Below are 22,723 nucleotides of genomic sequence, written 5' to 3'. Positions count from 1 at the left end.
CACACACATATATATATATATATATATATTACAAATTTATTAATTTCCATAATAAAACTAACGTACTAAAGAAATCTAGAATATGGTTTTAATTTAAATTTTAAAAAAGGATTTACTTGAATATTCATTTTTTTAATTTATGAAAAGAATCAGGATATTAAGAATAATATGGAAATTTTGTAGAATGAAATCTGATGTGGTTTTAAATAATCAAAAGCCATTGTTGAAGCGAAAATCCAAAGAAACGAATAGGCAATCTGTTCATCGAATATCGCCCAAATATTGTAACGAGGATTTAGATAGATGAAGTTCGGTTGGGAAAACCATAATCGCTTTATAATTTAATCTAGCCAATTAACCTACCCACTATAATTTCATGGCGGTAAGATAGACGAGCATGCGTGCGATGTAACGTTTGCATGTGTCTTCTGTTGTTAAAGGGAAAAAGAGAACAGAAATTTCTCATTGCTATGAATATATCGTAGCAAGTTGTTAAATTTGTTATAACAGATGTTATGTATTTAATTGATACATGCGTACAAAAGACAAATTTTCGTAACTTTTTATTGTTCTATATACGATAGTTATTTAAATTGATAGTTGTAAAAATATTTTTAAAAATATCATTGCGTATTATTTTTTTCAGATATGAAAAAAAACGAAAAGAAAAAAATGCACTTCGTGTAAAATAATCACAAAGAATAATAAAATATATATATGAAACTTTTTGACCAACCAAAATTTTTCATTATTCTTTTTTTTCATACCATTCCAAATTAATGAACAATTATGGCGCGGAGATAGACACACCGTAATTAGTCGCGTCCATTAAAAAAAAAACATTAATACGAACTATGAAGTCAAGCAGATAGAATTAATCGGCATATATACATTGCGTAATGATTCAGTCTAAATCTTTTGCCTTTCTCTTTTTCTCGTACTCTCGACATGTACAAACTTTTCTTCAATAAAATTGCAAATGAAATTCGATTGTTACTGCACATAATTTTAATTTATGTACAGTTATAAATTATCTAATTAAAAAATACGTAAGATAATTTATAAAGATATCTCAATTATATTTTTTCTTTTCTTCACGCTGTAAAAAAATTTTTTGATTTTGTTCGTATTATTTTCATCAATAGATATGTTCTTTTCAAATTTGATAAAATAACAAGATAATTATCAACAATAATCATATAATACAATATAATAATCATAAAATAATATATTTTTAGATTAATTTTTATTCATTTGTATAACATTTTTTACGTGATTATAATTATATTAGATAAGTATATTATTATTGTTCTACACATTTTAAAAGCACTTTATCATCAATTAAAGCTTAATTGATAATTTTATTATTAAATTTAATGAAATAATAGTAAATGGTTTAATTATTAAACATATAACATATGTTAATAAAATCGATTTTAGTTTAAATTTTGATAACACTAAAGATCTAATAGAGTTTTTTTAAAATTAAAATTAATCGCTCGTTCTTTTATGAGAAATCTTTCTCTTTATTTAAATTCTTAAATTAATTTTAATTAAAGATAATCTTATTGTTATTTTATCGTCAAATAATCAAATAAATATATAAAATAAATAAATATATAAAAAAAAGAAAAAATAACATATATGAACGAATATATCGTCTATCACATAAAGTCAAAGGCCGTATCCGCCTCCTGCGGCCTCATTATCCATCCAATTAAGAATTTGCATATTAATCGCGTACCGCTATTTCGACAGACGTGACTTGATGGAATCGTTTCAATTAAAGCGTAACATCATTGCCACATACGATGTTTAACAAGAAGCGCGCAAGAACGGAAACACCACGCCTTGAAATAGCTTTTTAAAGTATAGTCATGCAAGCGTGAGCTGTGTATAATTGTGTTTTATATTTATACCGCGTGTTTCATTCCTTAATAGATCGTTTGTTGATGAGAACTATAGCAAATAAATTTGTGAAAACATGTAAGAAAATCACTTATTAATTTTATTACAATCTCTTGATTTTTAGCAAAAAAATTATATACTATGCTTTAGATTTTTATTAAGCAATATAACAAAATGTGAGGAAAAAATATAATAGCCCAATTTAATATAATAATACTACAATATTTTAATAAGTTTATTTGTAAACAACTGTAAACAACAAATGCATCGAAAGTACATTTACTTTAAAATAAAATATCAAAATTAAATTAAAAATAGTTTTCAGAAAAACTTAAATTAATATATCTCCAGTAATATATAGTAATTGATATGGAAAGATTTCTAAAGTAATTTCATTTTTTTTATGTTATTTGGATACGTATATTTAAATGATCTCTTTATACATAACTTGTGAATCTTTCTTTACTGGAAGTTTAATCATTATTTCCTGTCGTAACTTTCAACTTTCAATATTAAACATCTTGGCAATAAAGAAGCTATCTCAAGAAGTTTTTCTTTCGGGTTTTGACTGCTATAAGACATGGTTTTAGTTTTATTAAAATATATACCTGATTTTGATTCAACCTGTATAAATTTACGACATTTCGTATCCGTGATTTCTTGTTTTACTCTTTTATCTCAGCGCAGTAAATGAGTAGGTTCTTTTTTTGTGCGGGAAACGAAATTAATGTAATATCAAAGTACATCGAACCCGAGCGTTGATGCGAGCACTAGCGAGTTATGGCAACGAAAAGCCGCACTTACCCCGGTATGAAGGTTGATGAGGGAATGAGGAATTCCGGTTTCCGTCTGGAAGGCAGGCAGCATCCGTTCACCAAGCTGCGCCGCCTTATCCCGGAACATCACATCTCCCGTGAGAGCATAACAGGCAAGCAGGCTTCCCATAAAACGAATATTCGTCTCAAACAGCGATATTTCGGAGTTCTAAAACAAAACGAGCAAAATGTTCGGATTAATAACGCGTTGATCGTTTATTTGTGAATGAAAAGATTACGGTAGTATGTAATATAGCGTATCGCACATACACACATGCATACACGTATCCGTCATCTTCTCATATAATCGATTCTTATAATAAATATACGTTCATTAACCCTTTCGTTCTCATTATAGCCATATAGCATATGGCCAGGCATTATGAATTATGAAATAAAATATTACTGCGGTATATTTTCATATCTGTATGTATATACATGTATATTAGTTTTTAATAGTCTTATATAAATGGCTGTAAAAACTTTAAACATATATTTTATAATATGTATATATTATATATTATATATTAAAAAATTTCTGGTTATAATACAGTATCGACTTACATTTGGCGTTGATTCGGTGGTACAAGTTAATATAATAAGAACTTGCAAAATTGTGTGTGTGTGCAATTTTTTTCACACATTTTAGGTGAATTTATCAAAGATAAGAAAACATTTTTATAATAATTTTACACTGCAAATTATTATACGTGACTGCAATAAAAATAACACGTAAAAATGTCCTTAGATGTTTTCAAAATGTTCCAATGTTTTTATATATTATTTATTTGCCATGTACAAATATACAAACAAATATTTGTATAACTATTAAATAATCTAAAAATAAAATACAGTAATTGAGCAATACGAGAGCAATTTTTAAATGTTTCTCGGTCAAATTTGTAACTATAAATGAAATTCTGTAAATAGATATTCTTTGCACAGAGACATTCGTGACATAACTTTCTCGTTTGGGACAATTATTGATCAATTATTAAATAAATAATTTAATTTCTTTCAGCAAAATTTTCTAATAAAATTTTTTAATATTTTAAAAATTATATATTGAAGAGAAATAAATTAATAATTGCTTCTAAATTATTGTATAACGCGATATAATTCAATCTCTGATAAAAATCTCTTATAAAAAAATATGGCAAAAATCAAAAATAGCAAATTAATATACATAATACACATATAAAATATTTCAAATAAATATAATTATTATCGTTGGCAAAATCCAACGGAATAATGTTTGAATAGATGGAAATGAAGATGAGGAGAATATTTGTATATGTGAGTATGTGTTGCGTCTAAGATTTACGGCATTGCAGTTCTATTCATCGTACAGAAACTCGATCTGCATCATCTACGTGATGTAAATACATGGATTGCACTATTCACATAGTAAATACTAAGTGTTCTGCAAAATTATATCAGTAATCTGAAATAGTAATATTTGAAAGAAAAATAAATGGAATCCTTTATAGTTTACATATAAAATATATTAATATCATAAATGTATCACATACAATATAATTTTTTAACAACAAAATTATGTTACAATTTGATTGATAATTTTTAATATTTATAAATTCAATGCTAAAATTGAATTTATTATTTTAATAACTTAAATGACACGATATGAAATAATATGTGCTTGAAATAATAATAATATTTCTTGGTGTATATAATAGATTATTTATTGGTAATAATTCTATTAAATTGTCATCGATATGAGGATAGATATGCGGCAGAAACATGATGCGATGTGAAAGCTGAGTGGTATTAGCCGCAAAATGGAGAGAAGCAATTGTTAGCGGTTTTGCATTGTGTGTCATGGAAGAATAAAAAAATTTTTTCTACCTGCTAATAGTTCGTATTTTTTTTATTTTTCAAGAATTACAGAAGCAAAACTTCTTTTTAGTATTATACACGTTAAATACACAAGACATATTTAAAGTTTTCCTAACTGCTATTATGATTAAAATATTATTACATTAGTAAGATAAATTCTTTTCACAAAATAATAGTCATATTATTATATTCGTTAAATATTCGGTAGATACTTTATAATTAGGAGAATCTGAAAATGCTCTAACGCAGAAACGTGAAGATAATGACGTGTGGAGCATAAAAGCGGGTAAATTGGCGTTGTTCTCACGTTTGCGAGGTATTGTGCCGCTAATTGACATTTATGATGCACGTTGCGATAGGAAGTACCGTGGGAAGTTCGTAAGCGATACATTTTCGCGTCGATTATACTTTGAGACTAAATACTTCTTGTCAACTCCAGATTACACCTTAGATTTTCTACCAAACTTACAATTTGGCTATTACATCATTTATGTAATGTAATTAAATAGATTAATGATAATGATTTTATGTTTTATCAAACGTACCTATTTTAATATTTTTTCTACAATTGTAGTATCTGGAAATATTAATGAAAAATAATATATAAAATCGATAAAGATGTATATTATATATATATATATATGTGCATATTTTGTATATATTTTATCTGAATCTCAACACCTTTTTACGAAGAAAATGAAATTTGTGTGCGATTTACTTATATGTCAATATTCCTCTGGTTTATAAAGTCATTAATTTTGAAGAAAATATTATTGACTATTATATGTGTTATGCTATTATTTCGAATTCGTCAAGTATGGCTGATTGACTCATTTATTTTGATAACACTACTTACACAATTCTTATCAAGAGAATTTATCAAAAAGCACATGCTTAATTTAAATAACATTACTAAGTTTCGATCATAAAATATTAACTCCTTCAGACCTGATTTTACTGTAATCATGTAAAAAATTTTTTAAAAATTCAATTCATATGCATTTTAATAAGTAATTCATACTAAACAATTAATTTCCTTCAAAATTCTGACTAACAAATTTTTCCAATATAAACATTATTATGTATATCAGATTTTAGATGATATTGATAAAATTAAGTAATTTGAAAGGATAATGTTTACAAATTTGATATATAATATATTACAATATATATCTGTAGGAATTAAAATGTAAAATTAAACAATTTTGAAAATATCTTCGAAAAATATGTCATAGCATTGTCTAATTTTACATTTGAATATTTCATTAGCATCTATACTCTCAGAAAATAAGTTATATATGTATACATATATCATCTTGGATGTCATAGTTTCGCTTATTTTCCCTTTTTTCTGTCTCTGACTATCTTTTTCATTTTTATCTTTCTCTTTGTATTTACTTATCTGTTACTCTTTTTCTTCTTTTTCTTTTATTTTCTTTTATTGCAGTTCCTGTTTGTGGCAACATGTTGCGTACTATTTACAGCATAGTTACTAATAACGGTAGCAAGTTTTAATGAAAACGTTACACACGCGCACATCGCGTAGTCGTATTGATATTCGTACAGTAGCATGTGCTATCGCATGCGATGCAATCCAGGCATACTCTTCTTGAATTCATGAACATGCGTGCCGTAGTGCATGGATCTGATGAACTGTTGTTGGTATTTACACGCAAATCTTTGATTATCTACACCGTTGCCGCTTCAATTCAGGTTCTTGATATGTAGCGTGTCGAATGACTTTAAAACCCTGCCGACGATTAGTACTATAGACAAGTATTTTATTACACGGTTCTCTCTTTCATTTATTCATTTATCTGCAATAACAGATTCGTAAAAGATTACTTTTCTTAGAACGTACATAATTTGATAAGCACTGAAAATTAATACACATCTTACATACAAAAAGACTTTAAGGTTGTTTTGACTAGATTTTTCATCGACTTAATGCCTAAAAATTCTGTGTGATGTAAACATTTCAGAGGGTTTAAAGAAATTTGTATAGAAAAACTAATCTTATTTTCATATATTCTTTGCGTAATTTGTGGCAACATATTCGATATAATCTCGCAAAAATATTCTATTTGTTATAGCAAAGAAAATTGTTCTGAGGTAGATTTGTAAAAAACGTTTTCGCGTCGCAGGACTGTTATTTCACGGCTCTCCGATTCGATCCCCATCTCGTTGATACCGGGGGTGGAGTCGTCGGTTGAAATAAAGCCAGACAAGAAGCCCGGCTGCTAGGCGTCACGCTATTTTCCACTAGCTCAGCGGTATGTCGGGCGTTCCGTCCCTCCTAATCTCACACTCCGTTCTCACCGCCTTGCAAGACGCGTTGTCAGTTCTGTATAAGATCTCCTTATCTTTTTGTGTATCTCTTTGCGTACAATGGCCAATAGGCTGCGGGCATTTCGGTGCGAAACGTAACATCATGGCCCTGTAAATTGTTGCTCGTTCATCTTCCTATACCGAGAAGAGAACGTCGGTTGTCGAGCACCATCGCAATACGCGATAATTTCCTATTTCTTTGTACATAAAAACGAACATATTTAGTTATTTATTTTTAAATTATTGTACAATATAAATACATTCTACAAAAAAATTGTATAGTATAAAAAATTGTATTGTTGATATTATTCTTGAAGAACTTGGAAGTTATGATTATATATCATTTCGAGGATAGCTACCATAAACGGAAATGTGCCGAGGCAACTCAAGCGAAAAGCATTGTGAGGAGCAAAGTCAATTGTTCGAAGAGGGCTCTTTAAAGGATAATGGAGTTACGGTCGGACACGCACTACGCGGGTGGATCACAGGTGTTGATGCGATCTCTGAAATCGTTTTGTAGGGAAACTGTAATGTTTCCGACATTTCATACGAAATTCTCAAAGTCTGAGCCCGACAACTATATGATTCTCCAATAATTTTATACTTTTCTGTGAATTACTAAATTATTATACGTCGAAGATATATAGAATAGACATAAAATCACTACTATAAAGGATTATAAAAAATCGATAGTAGAAAAATCGTAATTAAATATTTCAAATATCCGTCTACTTGTTTGTTTGACGTTATCTCATTCAAAAATTGAGAAAAACTATGTTAAATGGTTTTATATAACAATTTGTGTAAAAATAATATCGGGTACAATTAAAGAGGCGATTAAAATAAAACCGACAATATTTAAATTGGATGCAGTTTTCGTTGCAACTCCGTTCTCTCTGTTGCGTGTAAAACCAGCTACATAAGTTTGGTAACATAAAGTCTCGTAAATGTAACATGACCTTAAGCATGGGTCACTGTTTGGCCTTGCAACCGCGTCGCTTGCAGAAGTTCTGCAACTTTAATAGAATGAAATTACATTGTGGAAAGTAATAAGAGCGTATACGGTAAACAAAAAAGAAACTAAATCTAAAGTATAATATAAAGTATAATATAAATAATTCGTGCTTCGTCATTTTTGTTTTAAATTTATTCATTCATTATCATTTATTTCTTTCTGTTCTACCTTGATTTTTTGTGTTTATTAAATACTGTGATGTATTTTTTTTGAAATTGATTATTTCAGTAATTGAATATTTAAGCATTTCTAAATATCGTTAGAACAAAATCTGATTCGTTAACCATCCATTATAGAAAACAAAATTTTGAAAATTCTTTTATCAATTCTGTCCATTGTTTTTTTTTATCATATCATTAAAAAAAAGATCTGGTTGCATTAATTGGAAATCTGATGAAGTCAATTAGTATGTCTATTCAAAAACTGACAAATCAGAATTCTTCTAGAAATTGAATACCAGATGAACATGATTAATTCTTTTCTGTTAAATATACAGAAATTTCTTATTAATCGGTACTTGATAATTGAGTTTAATCGTTGCGAGCATATAATTTCACATACATATTGATATTTTTAATAATACTTCTGTATATTAATACATTTTGTATATGCAACTTCCAGAAATTAAAAACAGAACTGTCAAAATACATCTCTCATTTATTTTCGTCTTTAAATCCAATTTTGGGGATGGAGTCACATAAATATTGATCCACCGTGTTATTTTCATGGTATCGCGTACTGCTTTCGAGAAACCTTTTGCAACTAGAAAAGTTTTATAAAATCAATTGAAAAGTACTAACTAAACCCATATAATTAAATCTAACAAACATTCTAGTTATGAAATAGTTAATTTTATCATAATAACTAGAAATTCTGTTTGATTTTATCAAAATATAACCATATACGTCTTGTTGCTACAATTAAATCATTTTTCTTACAATCAGTGATAAAATACTAAATTTAGTAAAATTTTAATTATACATTATGATATATGTATCATTTAAAGTCAAACATTTTTCAAAGGCAACTGTGCTTTATGATAATTAAAATGTTTAAATTTATCTTGAATATAATTACTATCAAATTATTAAGTATTAGATATATCGTGACAATATTATCGTATTTTTCTTCGCACTTTCTGTTAAATTTATGAATTGTTAATAGCTTTGTTATTATATATGTAGGAAAGCTTTTAATCGTAGCATTTATGAGTTTCTTTTATGGAGCAAAATTATTCGAGAGGAAAACAAAACTTGGACGTAATCATCGGCTGTGGTTACGCGGCTATATTAGGGGGGACACGTTATAAACTTGATTGTGAGAAGCTCTCGCGTGCTTTTGCGCCACTTGTAAAGGCAACTTGGTAGAAGACTGCACAGCTCGGCAGATAGTCACGGAAGCACTCGCGCAAGTAACAAGTTTCGACACGCCTTTATATTGTACACGCTCCACTTTTGTCGGAGCCCTGTACGATAGTTTGCCCTCCTAGGCCAGTCGACGTGAGGTAACAAAGGAATTTTCCTAGAAAGGGATTCGCTTATCTTGGGAAACTGCCGCGGGGAAGAAAAAGTGTTATACTTGCGATAATGCCGTACGTTGCATCGCCGTGTTGACGAGGGCATGACTTTTGAGCAACAGCTCTTTTGGGATCTCCTTTCCTTTTCCCTTTTTTAACGTATCAAATGATACAATAAATCAAAATGACGAGAAATTAGAGTAATTAAAAATTAAATAAAATATTTTCTTTATTAATGTATATACAATATATAACTGCAACTGTTACCATATTTTTTACGATTTAAATATCCCTATCGAATATTAAACTTGAGAACAACATTTTTGATACATTATGTGCGCTCCACGTCTGATAGTTCTACTCTTCACAATATTACCGCACATTTATTACACGTATGACAATTTGCGACTTGGATATCATTAGTTAATATTCCTATCAAACACTAAACTTGAGAATCTTAACACATTATGTACGCTCCACGTCCGACAGTTCTATTCTTCACAGTACTACCGCACATTTGTTACACAGAGGATAAGACGAAGGAGGTTTTCGGTGGAAGAGAGCGTATTTAACGAGACCAGCAGAGAATGCACTAAGAGATCGTAGATTTCTCGAAGAATTACGGAGATCAAAAGAAAGATAGTCTTTCTCCCATCCCATTATTCACACATAATTTTCGATAATAACAATTGAACAATGATAGTTTTCTTAATATCTGTTTGCGAAAAAGAAGGTTAAACAGACGGTAGATAAAAGCATATTTTTTTTTATACATATTTGTAACATAATATCTTCAAAATTTTTATTAAATGTAATCAATTTTATGTTCATATTTTTTACGTTTAATGCAATACATGCAATTGGTTTAAAAAAATATATTAACATAACAAGTTATTATTATCATAATCAAACCGAATGTTATTAATAATAATTTTTGTAAAATGATTTTTTATTTGAAACATATTTATGTATACAAAAAGTAATTTTTTACTTTTTATTATAATTTCTTATTTAATTTTTAAATCTTAATTCAAATATTTATACGCGTATAAATATGTTTCGAGTAGAATTAGAACTAAAAATAAAATTAAATTTTTACAAATACCAATCAGAATTGCGTGAATCAAATATGTTATTAGACAGAGTAGTCGTACTAGTCGACAGCTGTGAAATACGATGCGGGGCTCGCTAATTTCTGCCTTGACGCGCACTCGAGAAGATTTGTGCACGACGCGTTCTTCGTACTTAGCAATGCCGATAGTGCTTCTAGTTAGAAACTGCTCGTTGAATAGAGACATTACATTCGCAGTTTAGATAAGACGTATAGCGTGGCAACACAATGTCAAAGAAGCCAAGCATCTACGCTTATCAATACTAAAATCATAATTTATAATAAGACTTTACAAAACAAAACAGTCGAGGTTAATGGTGAGGTTATGAGTTTCTAAAATACAAAACGAGAATACTCTTTTACATTGCAAAATACATTTAAAACATAAGACAATTATATGCATAATTTTCCAAATAATCGCGGCATACTTTAGTCTGTATAATTAATATAACAGGAAACAATAGGAAATTCGCGAATACCAGATAAACACAAATGATACTGTTATAGTATATTACAATAGTAATAATCTTCCATCTTTCTCGCATCTAATGTAATCCGATATACGTTTAGTAGCGTATATCGGACTACACTATAGTACATGAGCATAGAAGCGAAATAAATATGTTTTCGAAGATTTTAATGTAGAAGAGGATGGGGGAATTGCGAAACCTAAGAGAAAAGTTAAATAAAACAAACGATTATTATCAATTATAAATGTCTTTATTTGAAGGATATTAGCTTTAAATTACAATAATTAACACTTATGCATTATTAATATAAACCATTTTAAATAAAAAAACAAAACCAATAATTTCATGTGATGGCAAGTAATTCTAAACAGCAAAAGTTTTATTTTTTATTAAAAACTATGGTTTACATTAATAATATAAATAAATCTTATTAATTATTGTAGTTTAAAGTCAAATAGCTGGAGAATTTTTTGAGAGGATAAAGACTTCTATTAATTAATAAATAATTGTCAGCTTTATTTAATTTTTTCCATAAGTGTTCTCTCATTCTCCCCTAACAACAGTAAAATGTATATATTTTATTTTTTTACTTCAAGCGGTTTTCGTTTAAAATCTTATATTGCGATTGTGATTTTAATATGAGCGAATAAAATAAATCATATAGATTAAAGTTAAAGAGCTGTTTATTTTAATTATTTAAAGAAATATATTAGCTTACATTTTTAATTTAAGATATAAATATTCGAGTGTAAATAGATATATAGTAGATTCAAAGATGGTACAGAACATGGTGTTCTATTTAACATGACGCACACTTTCTTCATGAAAGTATTTATCGTTGAGTATTATTATATTTTGTGATTACAATCAGCGTAAAGAATAAAGTACCATAAAGTATGATAATGACTTGCTGATAAGCTGCAATAGCATGTATAAAAGTATAACATTTTTTACATTCCCCAATACGTAAGTTGTACAATTTACCGTAGCAAAACCTTCCAAAGATGGCACAAATAGTCCAAGATGGATCGTCAATGTGTAAGTTTTCATACTTCGATACGTTATTATTATGAAGCATTTTTGCGTGTTTAATGGAGCCGCGTACCATCGACTGTTATATCTGTATATATAATATGTCATAAATTAATTTATATTAAATTAATCTGCTTTTTACGCGATTACGTAAATTTTGAATGTGTTTAACTGAAATCTTTTATTTTTTCTATACTCACGTTTTTTTAAATATATTGCTGCTATAATCTATTACTTGCTGACCAATGTAGTTTACAAAAAACATGTAGCAAAAATGAGTAACAATGTATAAGAATGATATACTCATAGCGTAAATATCTTCTGCCATAAGGTATTCGCAAAACTATGAAACTTACAACTTCTTAAAAATTGTTATGTAATACAATTACATCAATAACAATCGCAATTAGAAGTTTTACGAACTCACAAGATATAAATTGATACTTAACAATATCACACCCAATGAACTGCCAAAAATATGGGCAACTGAGAAAGTAGATTTGACGGAATCGATGAATCTTGAATAATCATTATCAATGTACAGTATCATCAAAATATAATACATAAAACATAATTTCTTAAACTGTTGAAAAATGTTGAATAGAGTTTTATAAATTGCAAATTTTATACTAACTTGATAGCGTTTCGATGACTATTGACAGCCTCCACAATGTTTTTATGATTATTGAATTTTTCTTGAGAAATTAACGATTTCGTCTGGCTTCTGTTTAAAATACATTCGATTCTATAACTATAAGAAATTGAATTGTTATGATACTGAATTAATATATTTATAATTCCTTTATTAGCATTTAAGAATTCATTACCTAGTGATTTGAAACATTGCACATGTGTGTTGTACACACATTTGTAAGAATGTTTCTATGGTTACTGTGATGGTAATAAAGATAGTGAATATTAGGAAAAAATACGATGTTAACAATTCGATATATTTTTCTCTATCAATAAAAAATTCCATCGAATTCGGAAGCTGTCGTGATTTCCGCGATTTGTTTAACGGCATCACGACGTTAAGAATATTTGGAGAAAAAAACATTAATATAAAGAGAAAGAGTATTGTGTATGTCCATACTGTAATAATACGTAATTCTTATTTTAATTTGAATTTTATAATAGCACTACGATTGAGAATGTTTATGTAAGTGTCAATTATTTTGCAAGTTAATTCTATTACTCACTTAACATAACGATTGTACAGAATCTTCCAATATTAGTGCGATTTTGTATGATTTTAAGTTCCTCTTTCTTTTTTAAAGAATTCCAATCATATCGCACTTGTTCTATAAGCTCTTTCACCTACAAGATACTAGTAAATTATATTGATGTATCTTAATTACACACAAGGAAAAGCTATCTAACTTTTCAAAATGTACTTTATTGTTATATAATTCGATTGTAATTATAGAAATCGATCATATTATCTATAAACTTACTTTATTGCCATTAATAAGCATAATAAAATATTTAAATGTAAAATACATTGCAGTTGTAATGTATGATAAAACATTTAAAAGAAGATCTATGCTATATTGCTTAGTTATAAACGATGATAACTAGAATTATATATATATATATACTATTCACTCACAAAATTTATATAAATATTTGCATAATGTACATGATAATAATTGTATAACAACCTAATATCTAATATTATATTTGATATAAATAAGTTCTAAAATTTTGAGATACTTATTTAGATAATTATAAATTAATATATTATAATAAATATTATAAAAATAATAATTGAATTCTCAAATTCATAAAAACTTATATTGTATTTCTAAAAAAAGATTGTTGGCAAATAGTGAAATAAAAAATAGTATGTACGTTATAAGTTTTATGATAACAAATTATTAATTACAAAATCATTAAAATTATGAAAACAGAAATAAATAAGTAGCTATAAATAAATATTAAACCCGGATCAATGACAAACCTGACAAAAGATATTATATAAAAGAAGGAGAAATAAAAATATGCAATAAGCGTATTTCGCACGTTGTGTATAATATGGCCATAGACCAGTGCATGTTAATAGTATTTGATTGATTTTATAGTAACGATTTCCAGCAAAGACCATGTTTCCACAGCACTTGAGACTGTTCTGCCGATGACTTATATGTAAATTCTCATTTTTACTAATGTCTATAGATACCGTGTGATATTTTTCTTTTTATAAAACGCTGCGAACTATAGGTGATATTAAATATAATCTTTACAAAAGAAATAGAATAGGTACTATCAGGAATTTATAAAAGAGACTATTTTATTGTCATTGTACGTATATTATAGAATAATGGAAGGAAATAGTTAAGTGAAATATATATAAATAATTCATTCTCGCTGGTGGCAGTGAGATATAATAGGCATAATAATGTGCACAATTTTTTTCATATTTTTTGACGCAGACGCTTTACATTTATATTCTGTCGCCATATGTCTTCATTTTCTTATTTCTGCATGAAGCGATAGTGTTAGTGTTCCTTGTAATAATAAAAAAATATAATATTACTGTAAATATAATAGAAATTGATATTAATAATTGATGTAATTGTTATATTCGAAAGAGAATTGAGAAGTGCTAATGATAATTCCAACATTATATTTTTCTTGGGTATAAGAATAAGTTTCCGCCCATTGCAGAGAGATGTCATTAACACTGCTTATGTGTTTGATAAAATGGCAATATATGTATTTGAAAGGGGTGTGTTCAAACTTTTGAGCAGCAATTGGCGTTCGAAGCGTAAACAAGAGTAACTTTTTTACGTTGAAAATGTCGGAATTTATTCCAAAAAATCAATATTTGCGGGAAGTTTTACTCCATTATTTCATTTCAAAGAAAAGTGCTGCGGAAACGCATCGTTTGCTCGTAGAGCAAATTATATTTACGATGAGCATGCTCCATCGAATACTGTTTATAAAGAATAGTTTCGGTGATTCAACAACGGTGATTTCGACGCGAAGGTGCACCGAAAAAATTGGAAGATTGCACAATTGCAAGCGTCACTCGAAGAAGATCCACGTTGATCGCTTAATGAGTTGTCAAAAGAATTAAATGTTGATAGATCCACTGTTGGAAAACGTCTACACACAATGGAAATGGTGCAAAAAGAAGAAAATTGGGTGCCATACAAATTGAAAGAGAGAGAGACGTGGAAAGACATTTCACGTGCGAGATGCTGCTTCAACGACAACAAAGGAAAGTTTTCTGCATCATATCATAACTGGCGATGAAAAATGGATCTAGTACGATAATTCTAAACGCCCGAAAGCATGGGTGATACCAGGTAAACCAGGTCCATCAACGCCAAAACGGAATATCCATGCTTCAAAGATTATGTTGTGCATTTGATGGGATCAAAGAAGTGTTATATATTATGAGCTGCTGAAACCGTCCGAAACCATCACTGACGATCGTTATCGACTACAACTGATACGTTTGAATCAAGCTTTGAAAGAAAAACGAACGAAATGGGACAATAGGCACGACAAGCTGATTCTATTACATGACAACGCTAGGCCACATGTTGCAAAAGACCAAGCAATGCTTGGGAAAGGAGTGGAAAATTCTGCTCCATCCGCTGTATATTCACCGAAGTCCCTTTTTGGAAAGCGATTCAATTATTATAAAAGTATCAAAAAATGACTTGATGAATAGATCGCTTCAAAAGAACCAGATTTTTTTCTTTCGAGATATCCGTTTATTACCTGAAAGGTGGAAGAAAGTTCGATGGAGCATACATTGGATGAACACACTTTGTATAGTTTTCTTTAAATAAATACATATTTTTCATTAAGAAAGGGCGGAAACTTATTCCCAATAGTCTATTTTTATACACAGTAATAAAGACAACTTAGTAGATTAATTGCATTTGTATTATTACATTTCTAGATAAAATCTATCATATAAATATACTATAATCTAAGTATACTAGAACTGTTTGTACGACATCTTGAAGGTTTAAGCTCTCTTTTTTAATTTATAGGGATGATTAAAAGATGGAAAAAATCACCGCAAAATATGAAATTGACATGCTTGCAAGCTAAAATATAAATTCTATTATAGTATATTTGAAGTGGAAGTATTCAATAAAGAATTATTATTAGTGCTGAAATTTTACCGTGGCAAATCCCTCAAACGATGGAATGAATAAGCCATTAATGACAATTGTGCAATGTCGCATACTTCTTTGCATCATAAGCAGTAATAATTTCTGCACTCTTAATGGAGCTACATACCATTGCACGTTATATCTAAAAGTTTACTATTAGAAAATCATAACAAAAAGCCTTGATAAATTATAGATTAATTTGTTTTTAATCCTTTATTACAGTCACATGATAAATTGTTTATTTTACTTACACTTAATATTCTCATATAAGTATAAACAAAACAAACAGCTTTAGATAACAAAAGAATTTCTAAAATCATACTGATGTAATCAATTAAAGGTTGATACATATGTTACGCACATTCTATGAAAAACATCGCTACTATGATCGATCACTTTTTGTCCCAAATAGTTACAAAAAAACATGTGCCAAAAATGGCCAGAGACAAACAGAAAATTAATGATTATTTCGTAATATTTCTTGGATATTATCAACTGAGAAAGCTACAGTGCAAAAATGATTAATTTTCATTCACAGGAAAGAAATACAGATAAAATGTTTAATTAAGATACATATACACGATATATGTAATATTAAATAAATGTACATTAATTATTACTCACGCGGTAAAGATTAATGCTTAATGATAGTACTCCTAATGGCAATAACAATGAATACTCCCATATATAATTTTTTTTCAACATTTCAATAAATCTAAATAACAGTAAATCTTAAATATGCATAAAGAAAATATATTCTCATATATAAGATTACAAATAACTACTTTTATTATATGTATTAATTTATTCCGACTTATATTTGTCAGTTATATGTGCCAATAATTTATACTCTTTATAAAATTTCAAAGTCTATGGAATTAAGTATATAAATGGATTAGAAGATTTAAAGAAAAATCACAATGCACAATAAAAAAAATGTCTAATTGTACATATGATAATTACGAACTCGATTGCTCTTCTATACATATTGAATCCATTGATTACCCCTTGACACATTATCGAACTTTGTTCGGAAGAAGATGCAATACCTTGTATCGTATTTTCGAACAATGTTTGTTCTATGCGATAGCTGCAATTGATAATGTAAGTGCAATACGTTTTTGTATAAACATTGTTAAAATTAATTCAATTTTTTGAAAATCGTAACTTTGCTTTACCTGGCTATTTCAAATAAACCACACGCATGATGTATGTAAGACATATTAACCGTTTCAGTAGCTGCTACCGTAGTGAGACCGCATGTAGCAGCAAAAAATATTAAAAACAAAATTAGAAAAAAATATTTTTGTTGGTCAATAAAACATTCAACTAGGATTGGCAGCTGTCGTGGACGAGACTCATTTTTATCAGATGTGGTATTAATAAAAAAGTTTGATAGAAACAGTACCAGAATGAAGCAAAAAATGGATACATAGATAAACACTGAAATTAAACGATTAAAATCTGAATTAAAGTGATCGAATTTAGAGTACGAAATACATATTCAAAATATTGTTTACATGTTGCAATTAATGTGATGAATCTTCCAATGTCTGCATATTTTTTTATTATTTTAATTTCTTGCAAATTATTTAATTCATTCCAATCACAAAGTATTCGTTTCATAAGATCCCGCATCTGTGTTCATAAAATAAATGTTATTTACTATCTCTTTCTGAAAATATCTTAAATAAAATTGATAATTGTTATTTTCTTTTTCTGTAAGTTTTATTATAAGTTTGATTTCCGGTACTTTTACCCGTCTTATGTTTAGGCAGACAGTACTATATTTTAACATATAGCCTAACCATGGAATGCTGTACGCGAGGACATGTAGAAGAACATCTACATTGTATTCTGTTGTGATAAAAGTCGTTAGCTAAAAGTGAGATTCTCTGATATATTGTTTCGACTTTAGTAACAATAAATTATTAATTAACAAGAAAATAATTTTTTTTAATTACTTCGATCAAAGATATTTTTTATAAATTTTTGTTGAAAGTGGCGTTGTTTAGCCGAATTTTATCAGTATGTCAAGTTTCCGAAATATTTGTAATATATTAAAAATAGCTTTTTTACATTATTTGAATCTTTTTTTAAAGACACATGTTATCTTGATGTTCTGATCAAAAGCCATGTGTGTGAATATATTTTTTTCTTATATAATACATTATAAAAAAATTTCAATATTATATTTTTTAGCCCTGTTATAAAAGGTTCAAGGGTAAGGTAATAATATTATAATTTTTTTAATAATAAGATATTAAATTTTCCATCTATAACAATGAAATCATATAATTATAATTTTTAGTTAATTAATATACATACACAGACTATATAGTTTTCGTCCATAATATTTTCTTTTAAATGCATTTTTTCTGAAATATTCAAGATGGTAATTAAAATGAGACTTGTGTATATACTATATACATATATTGCATATCTATACATTTATCGAAATCTACCATAATATAAATTATACTATACGTCGATAGCCACAAATTAGAAGTTATAAGTACACATGATTTTATTGTCATAGACGAAAAGCAACCTCAGAAAAGTCTAGTACTTTACATGGCTAATGGATGTTAAAATAATAAAAAATTGTACAGAAAATATGAATAATACATTCATGATTTCTAATTCGAATTTCAAGATAATGTTAACCTTTTTTATAAAAAAATGTTGCTACTTTTTCACAATAAATCTCAATTATTTCGTAAACCTGATGTGCCGGTAAAATTTGGCTTGCGGCATTATTTATAATTAAATAAAAAATCTATACAAAAATTTTGTCTGGTTTAAAGTATTTTTTACTGTAAACTAGTATAATTATTTTGAAAATAATCTCAAAAAAATTATTTAAAATAAAGACTACAAATCACTTTTGTTTAAATATTATATTATTAAATTTATTAGAATTTTCTGTTAGAATTTAACATATGTAACATAAAGGGGGTATTTTTTGTAATGAGAGTAATGCATTAATATCTTTTAGTACTTCTTTTACTAATTTTTATGTTAAGTAGTCAAAAAATTAATAGCACATAAAAAATTATTGTACCTGTAATGTTACAAATGATATAAGCGTTATCGTTGTAAACGTTATTGCGATATATCTAAAAGTAGATTTTTGATACGGCCATAATCCGATACAAAGTAACAAACTCCGATTAATTGTATAATAACCATTTACCGGACAATCTTGCCATCTCAATGCAAGTGTCATAACGTACTTGTACCGAATTTTTTTCCACAAGTTACCTCATAGGTTCTGTATGTTCTGTAGTTTATAATTCGAAATTCGTATGTATTTAAATAAAATACTGAATTTATGTGAAAAATTACAATAAAGTATTTGTAATTTACTGTAATTATGGTTTTGATGGATATTTGGCTAGTGTCTATATCAATAACCCTCAGATAAACATTATTTGCATAAATCAATTACCTTTTTTCCGTGAAAACGTATGAAAATATTTCGCTTTTCTACATTCGATCGACGCAAGCGCATTAGTAAAATCGCGCTTTCACGCGTAACAAACGGTCTTCATTTCTATTCGAGACGTAGAACGTTGCGGTGCTTTTTTTGTGATGTGTGTGCGATATGTGCTAATGCATTAACAGCATTCCTAACATTAACTAGAAAAATCACTGTGCTGTTGTAATCATTGAAAATGTTTTCTGTGCGTCTTCCTGACAAACATCGTGAGAATTATATTGTGAAAACTAACTTGGTATTATATGAAAATTTTTAATTAATTTTACAAGCTGTCATAATTACTCATATAATGTATCTAGGTACTAGTTGTACTGTAATATAATTAGGCTTAAAACACGTTACATCATAAAAAATTTTTATTGAATAGTAGCTACTATTTTTAATAAAATTAGTTCCCGTATTATTAAGATTAAATTTCCGGAATATAAATATATTTTATAAATATTAGAAATGATAGTAAAATAATGTTATCGTACAATAATAGGTTGATATTTTCCTTAGAATCATTTAATTTTATCGTTCTGAAAAAAATCATTTGTCTGACGTGACTTCACGTTCATGTTTTACACTAAAATTATTATAAGAATAGAAAAGTTTATATTTATGACGTTATTGTGAATATAATAGAAAATGTGATGATAATGGTATCACATTCTATAGGAGAGCAATCAAAAAAATAAAATAATACTAGTAATACGATGTTATGTTTTTATGTTTATTCTACGTACAGTAATATAAATACTCTAAACAAAAGTAGACTATAATTGTATATGTACTATTATATTCTTATTTAAAACGTATGCTGTAAGTATGTCATAATTTGTTCCGTGGAGTTTTAAATTTCGTTTCTTCATATTATGCAGATGATCAAAAAAGGGAAAAAATTACCACAAAGTAGGAAATTGACGTGCTTATAAGCTGAATAATATAAAGTCTATTATAGAAAATCCAAAGAAAATATTCGATAAAGGAATATTATTATCGAAATTTTACCGTGGCAAATCCCTCAAGCGATGGAATGAATAAACCAGTAAGGATAATTGTGCAGTGTCGCATACTTCTTTGCATCATAAGCAGTAATAATTTCTGCGCTCTTAACGGAGCTATATACCACTGCACATTGTATCTAAAAGTTTACTATTAGAAAATCATGACTAATATCTTGACTAATAGATCTTGATAAATTATAGATTAATTTTAATTTTAGTTTTTAATCCTTTATTACAGTAATATGTTCGCGTAATATGTTTATTTTACTTACACTTAATATTCTCATATAATATAAGTATAAGCAAAACAAACATCTCTAGATAATAAAAGAATTTCTAAAATCATACTGATGTAGTCAAATAAGGATTGATTCATATGTTACACACATTCTATAAAAGACATTGCTGCTATGGTCAATCACTTTTTGTCCAAAATAGTTACCGAAAAACATGTTCCAAAAATGACCAATGACAAACAGAACATTAATGATTATATCGTAATATTTCTTGGACGCTATCAATCGAGAAAGCTACAGTATAAAAATGATAAGTTTGCTTTCATAGAAAAGAAATACATATTAATATTCGCATTCATAGTCAGACCTTATATTTAAGGCTTCCTTAAATTTAACTTAGATGCTCAGTAGTCAATAAAATCATTTGTAGAGCACCTGAAGATAAATTTAAGGACGCTTTAAATTCAAGGCTTGAATATTTGCAAACATGTCTAATCAAGATATACATATATATGTAATATTAAATAAGTATATATTAATTATTACTCACATGATAAAGATTAATGCTCAATGATAGTACTCCGAATGGCAATAATACTGAATACGCCAATATATAATTTCTTTTAAACATTTCAATAAATCTAAATAACAGTAAATCTTAAATATGCATTAAGAAAATATATTCATATTTATATTGACTATATATTCAAATGACTATAAATAACTATTTTCATTATATGTGTTAAGTTATCCAACTTATATTTATCAGTTATATATGCTAATAATTTATACTGTTTATAAAATTTAATAATCTGTACTTGATGGAATCAAGATGAATTAGAAGATTTGAAGAGAAATCACAGTGCACAATAAAAAAACTTCTAATTGTACATAAGATAATTACGAACTCAATTGCTTTTTTATACATATTGAATCCACTGATTAATCCTTGACACATTATCGAACTTCTTTCGGAAGAAGATGCAATATCTTGTATAGTATCTTCCAGCAATGTTTGTTCTATGCGATAGCTGAAATTGATAATCGCGTGTTTTTGCCTAAACACTGTTAAAAGTAATTCAGTTTTTTGGAAAACGTAACTTTGCTTTACCTGGCTATTTCAAATAATCCGCACGCATGATGTATGTAACACATAATAATCGTTTCGGTTGCTGCAATCACAGTGAAAGCGCATACAGCAGCAAAACAAAGAAAAAACAAAATTAGAAAAAAATATTTTTGTTGATCTATAAAACATTCAACTAGGATTGGCAGCTGTCGTGGACGGGACTCATTTTTATCAGATGTGATATTCAAAAAAAAGTTTGACAGAAATAGTATCAAAATGCCGCAAAAAAGACACACGTAGATAAACACTGTAATTAAACAATTAAAATCTGTATTAAGGTGATCGAATCTAGAGTACGAAATAAATGTTCAAAATTTTACTTACATGTTACAATTAATGTGATGAATCTTCCAATATCTGCATATTCTTTTATTATTTTAATTTCTTGCAAATTATTTAATTCATTCCAATCATAAAGTATTCGTTGCATAAGATCTCGCACCTGTGTTCACAAAATGAATATTATTTACTATTTTTTTCCAAAAATATGTTAAATAAAATTGATAATAATTTTTTTTTCCTGTAAGTTTGATTTTCGATTCTTACCCGTCTTATGTTTAGGCAGAGAATATTATATTTTAACGTATAGCCTAGCCATGAAATACTGTGCGCGAGGACTTGTAGAAGAATATCTATATTGTATTCTGTTGTGATGAAGGTCGTTAGCTAGAAGTGACAT

The 22,723-nt window shown here is 27.9% G+C and overlaps 2 protein-coding genes across 3 annotated transcripts in view; both read right to left on the bottom strand.

Annotated features, from left to right (window-relative positions):
- LOC108753888 (mannosyl-oligosaccharide 1,2-alpha-mannosidase IA) overlaps positions 1–22,723 on the bottom strand; it is a 619,733-nt gene that overhangs the window by 5,061 nt on the left and 591,949 nt on the right. For both annotated transcript variants that reach the window (XM_018495850.1, XM_018495851.1), the window contains one exon: positions 2,713–2,892. In XM_018495850.1, coding sequence (XP_018351352.1) covers positions 2,713–2,892 — 180 coding nt within the window. The remainder of the gene's footprint in view (positions 1–2,712; positions 2,893–22,723) is intronic.
- Positions 11,888–12,380, bottom strand: LOC108753894 (odorant receptor 85b-like). The gene is made up of 3 exons (XM_018495857.1): positions 12,253–12,380; positions 12,005–12,140; positions 11,888–11,938 (listed from the first exon to the last, which is right to left on the bottom strand). The coding sequence occupies exons 1-3, from the start codon at positions 12,378–12,380 to the stop codon at positions 11,888–11,890; spliced, it is 315 nt and encodes a 104-aa protein (XP_018351359.1).

The sequence above is a fragment of the Trachymyrmex septentrionalis genome, unplaced genomic scaffold (genome assembly GCF_001594115.1).
Source record: "Trachymyrmex septentrionalis isolate Tsep2-gDNA-1 unplaced genomic scaffold, Tsep1.0 scaffold73, whole genome shotgun sequence".
In the NCBI taxonomy this organism is placed as follows: Eukaryota; Metazoa; Arthropoda; class Insecta; order Hymenoptera; family Formicidae; genus Trachymyrmex; species Trachymyrmex septentrionalis.
Note: the sequence above shows the minus strand (reverse complement) of the source record. Positions and strands in the feature narration are given on the sequence as shown.

Bases quoted from the DNA above. Each gene is read 5' to 3' on its own strand.
- LOC108753894 (XM_018495857.1), bottom strand. From the start codon at position 12,380: ATGGCAGAAGATATTTACGCTATGAGTATATCATTCTTATACATTGTT. The intron at 12,141-12,252 runs GTGAGTATAGAA...TTATATATACAG, and splicing joins AGCAATATATTTAAAAAAAC to ATATAACAGTCGATGGTACG. The intron at 11,939-12,004 runs GTAAATTGTACA...ATGCTATTGCAG, and splicing joins CTTTGGAAGGTTTTGCTACG to CTTATCAGCAAGTCATTATC.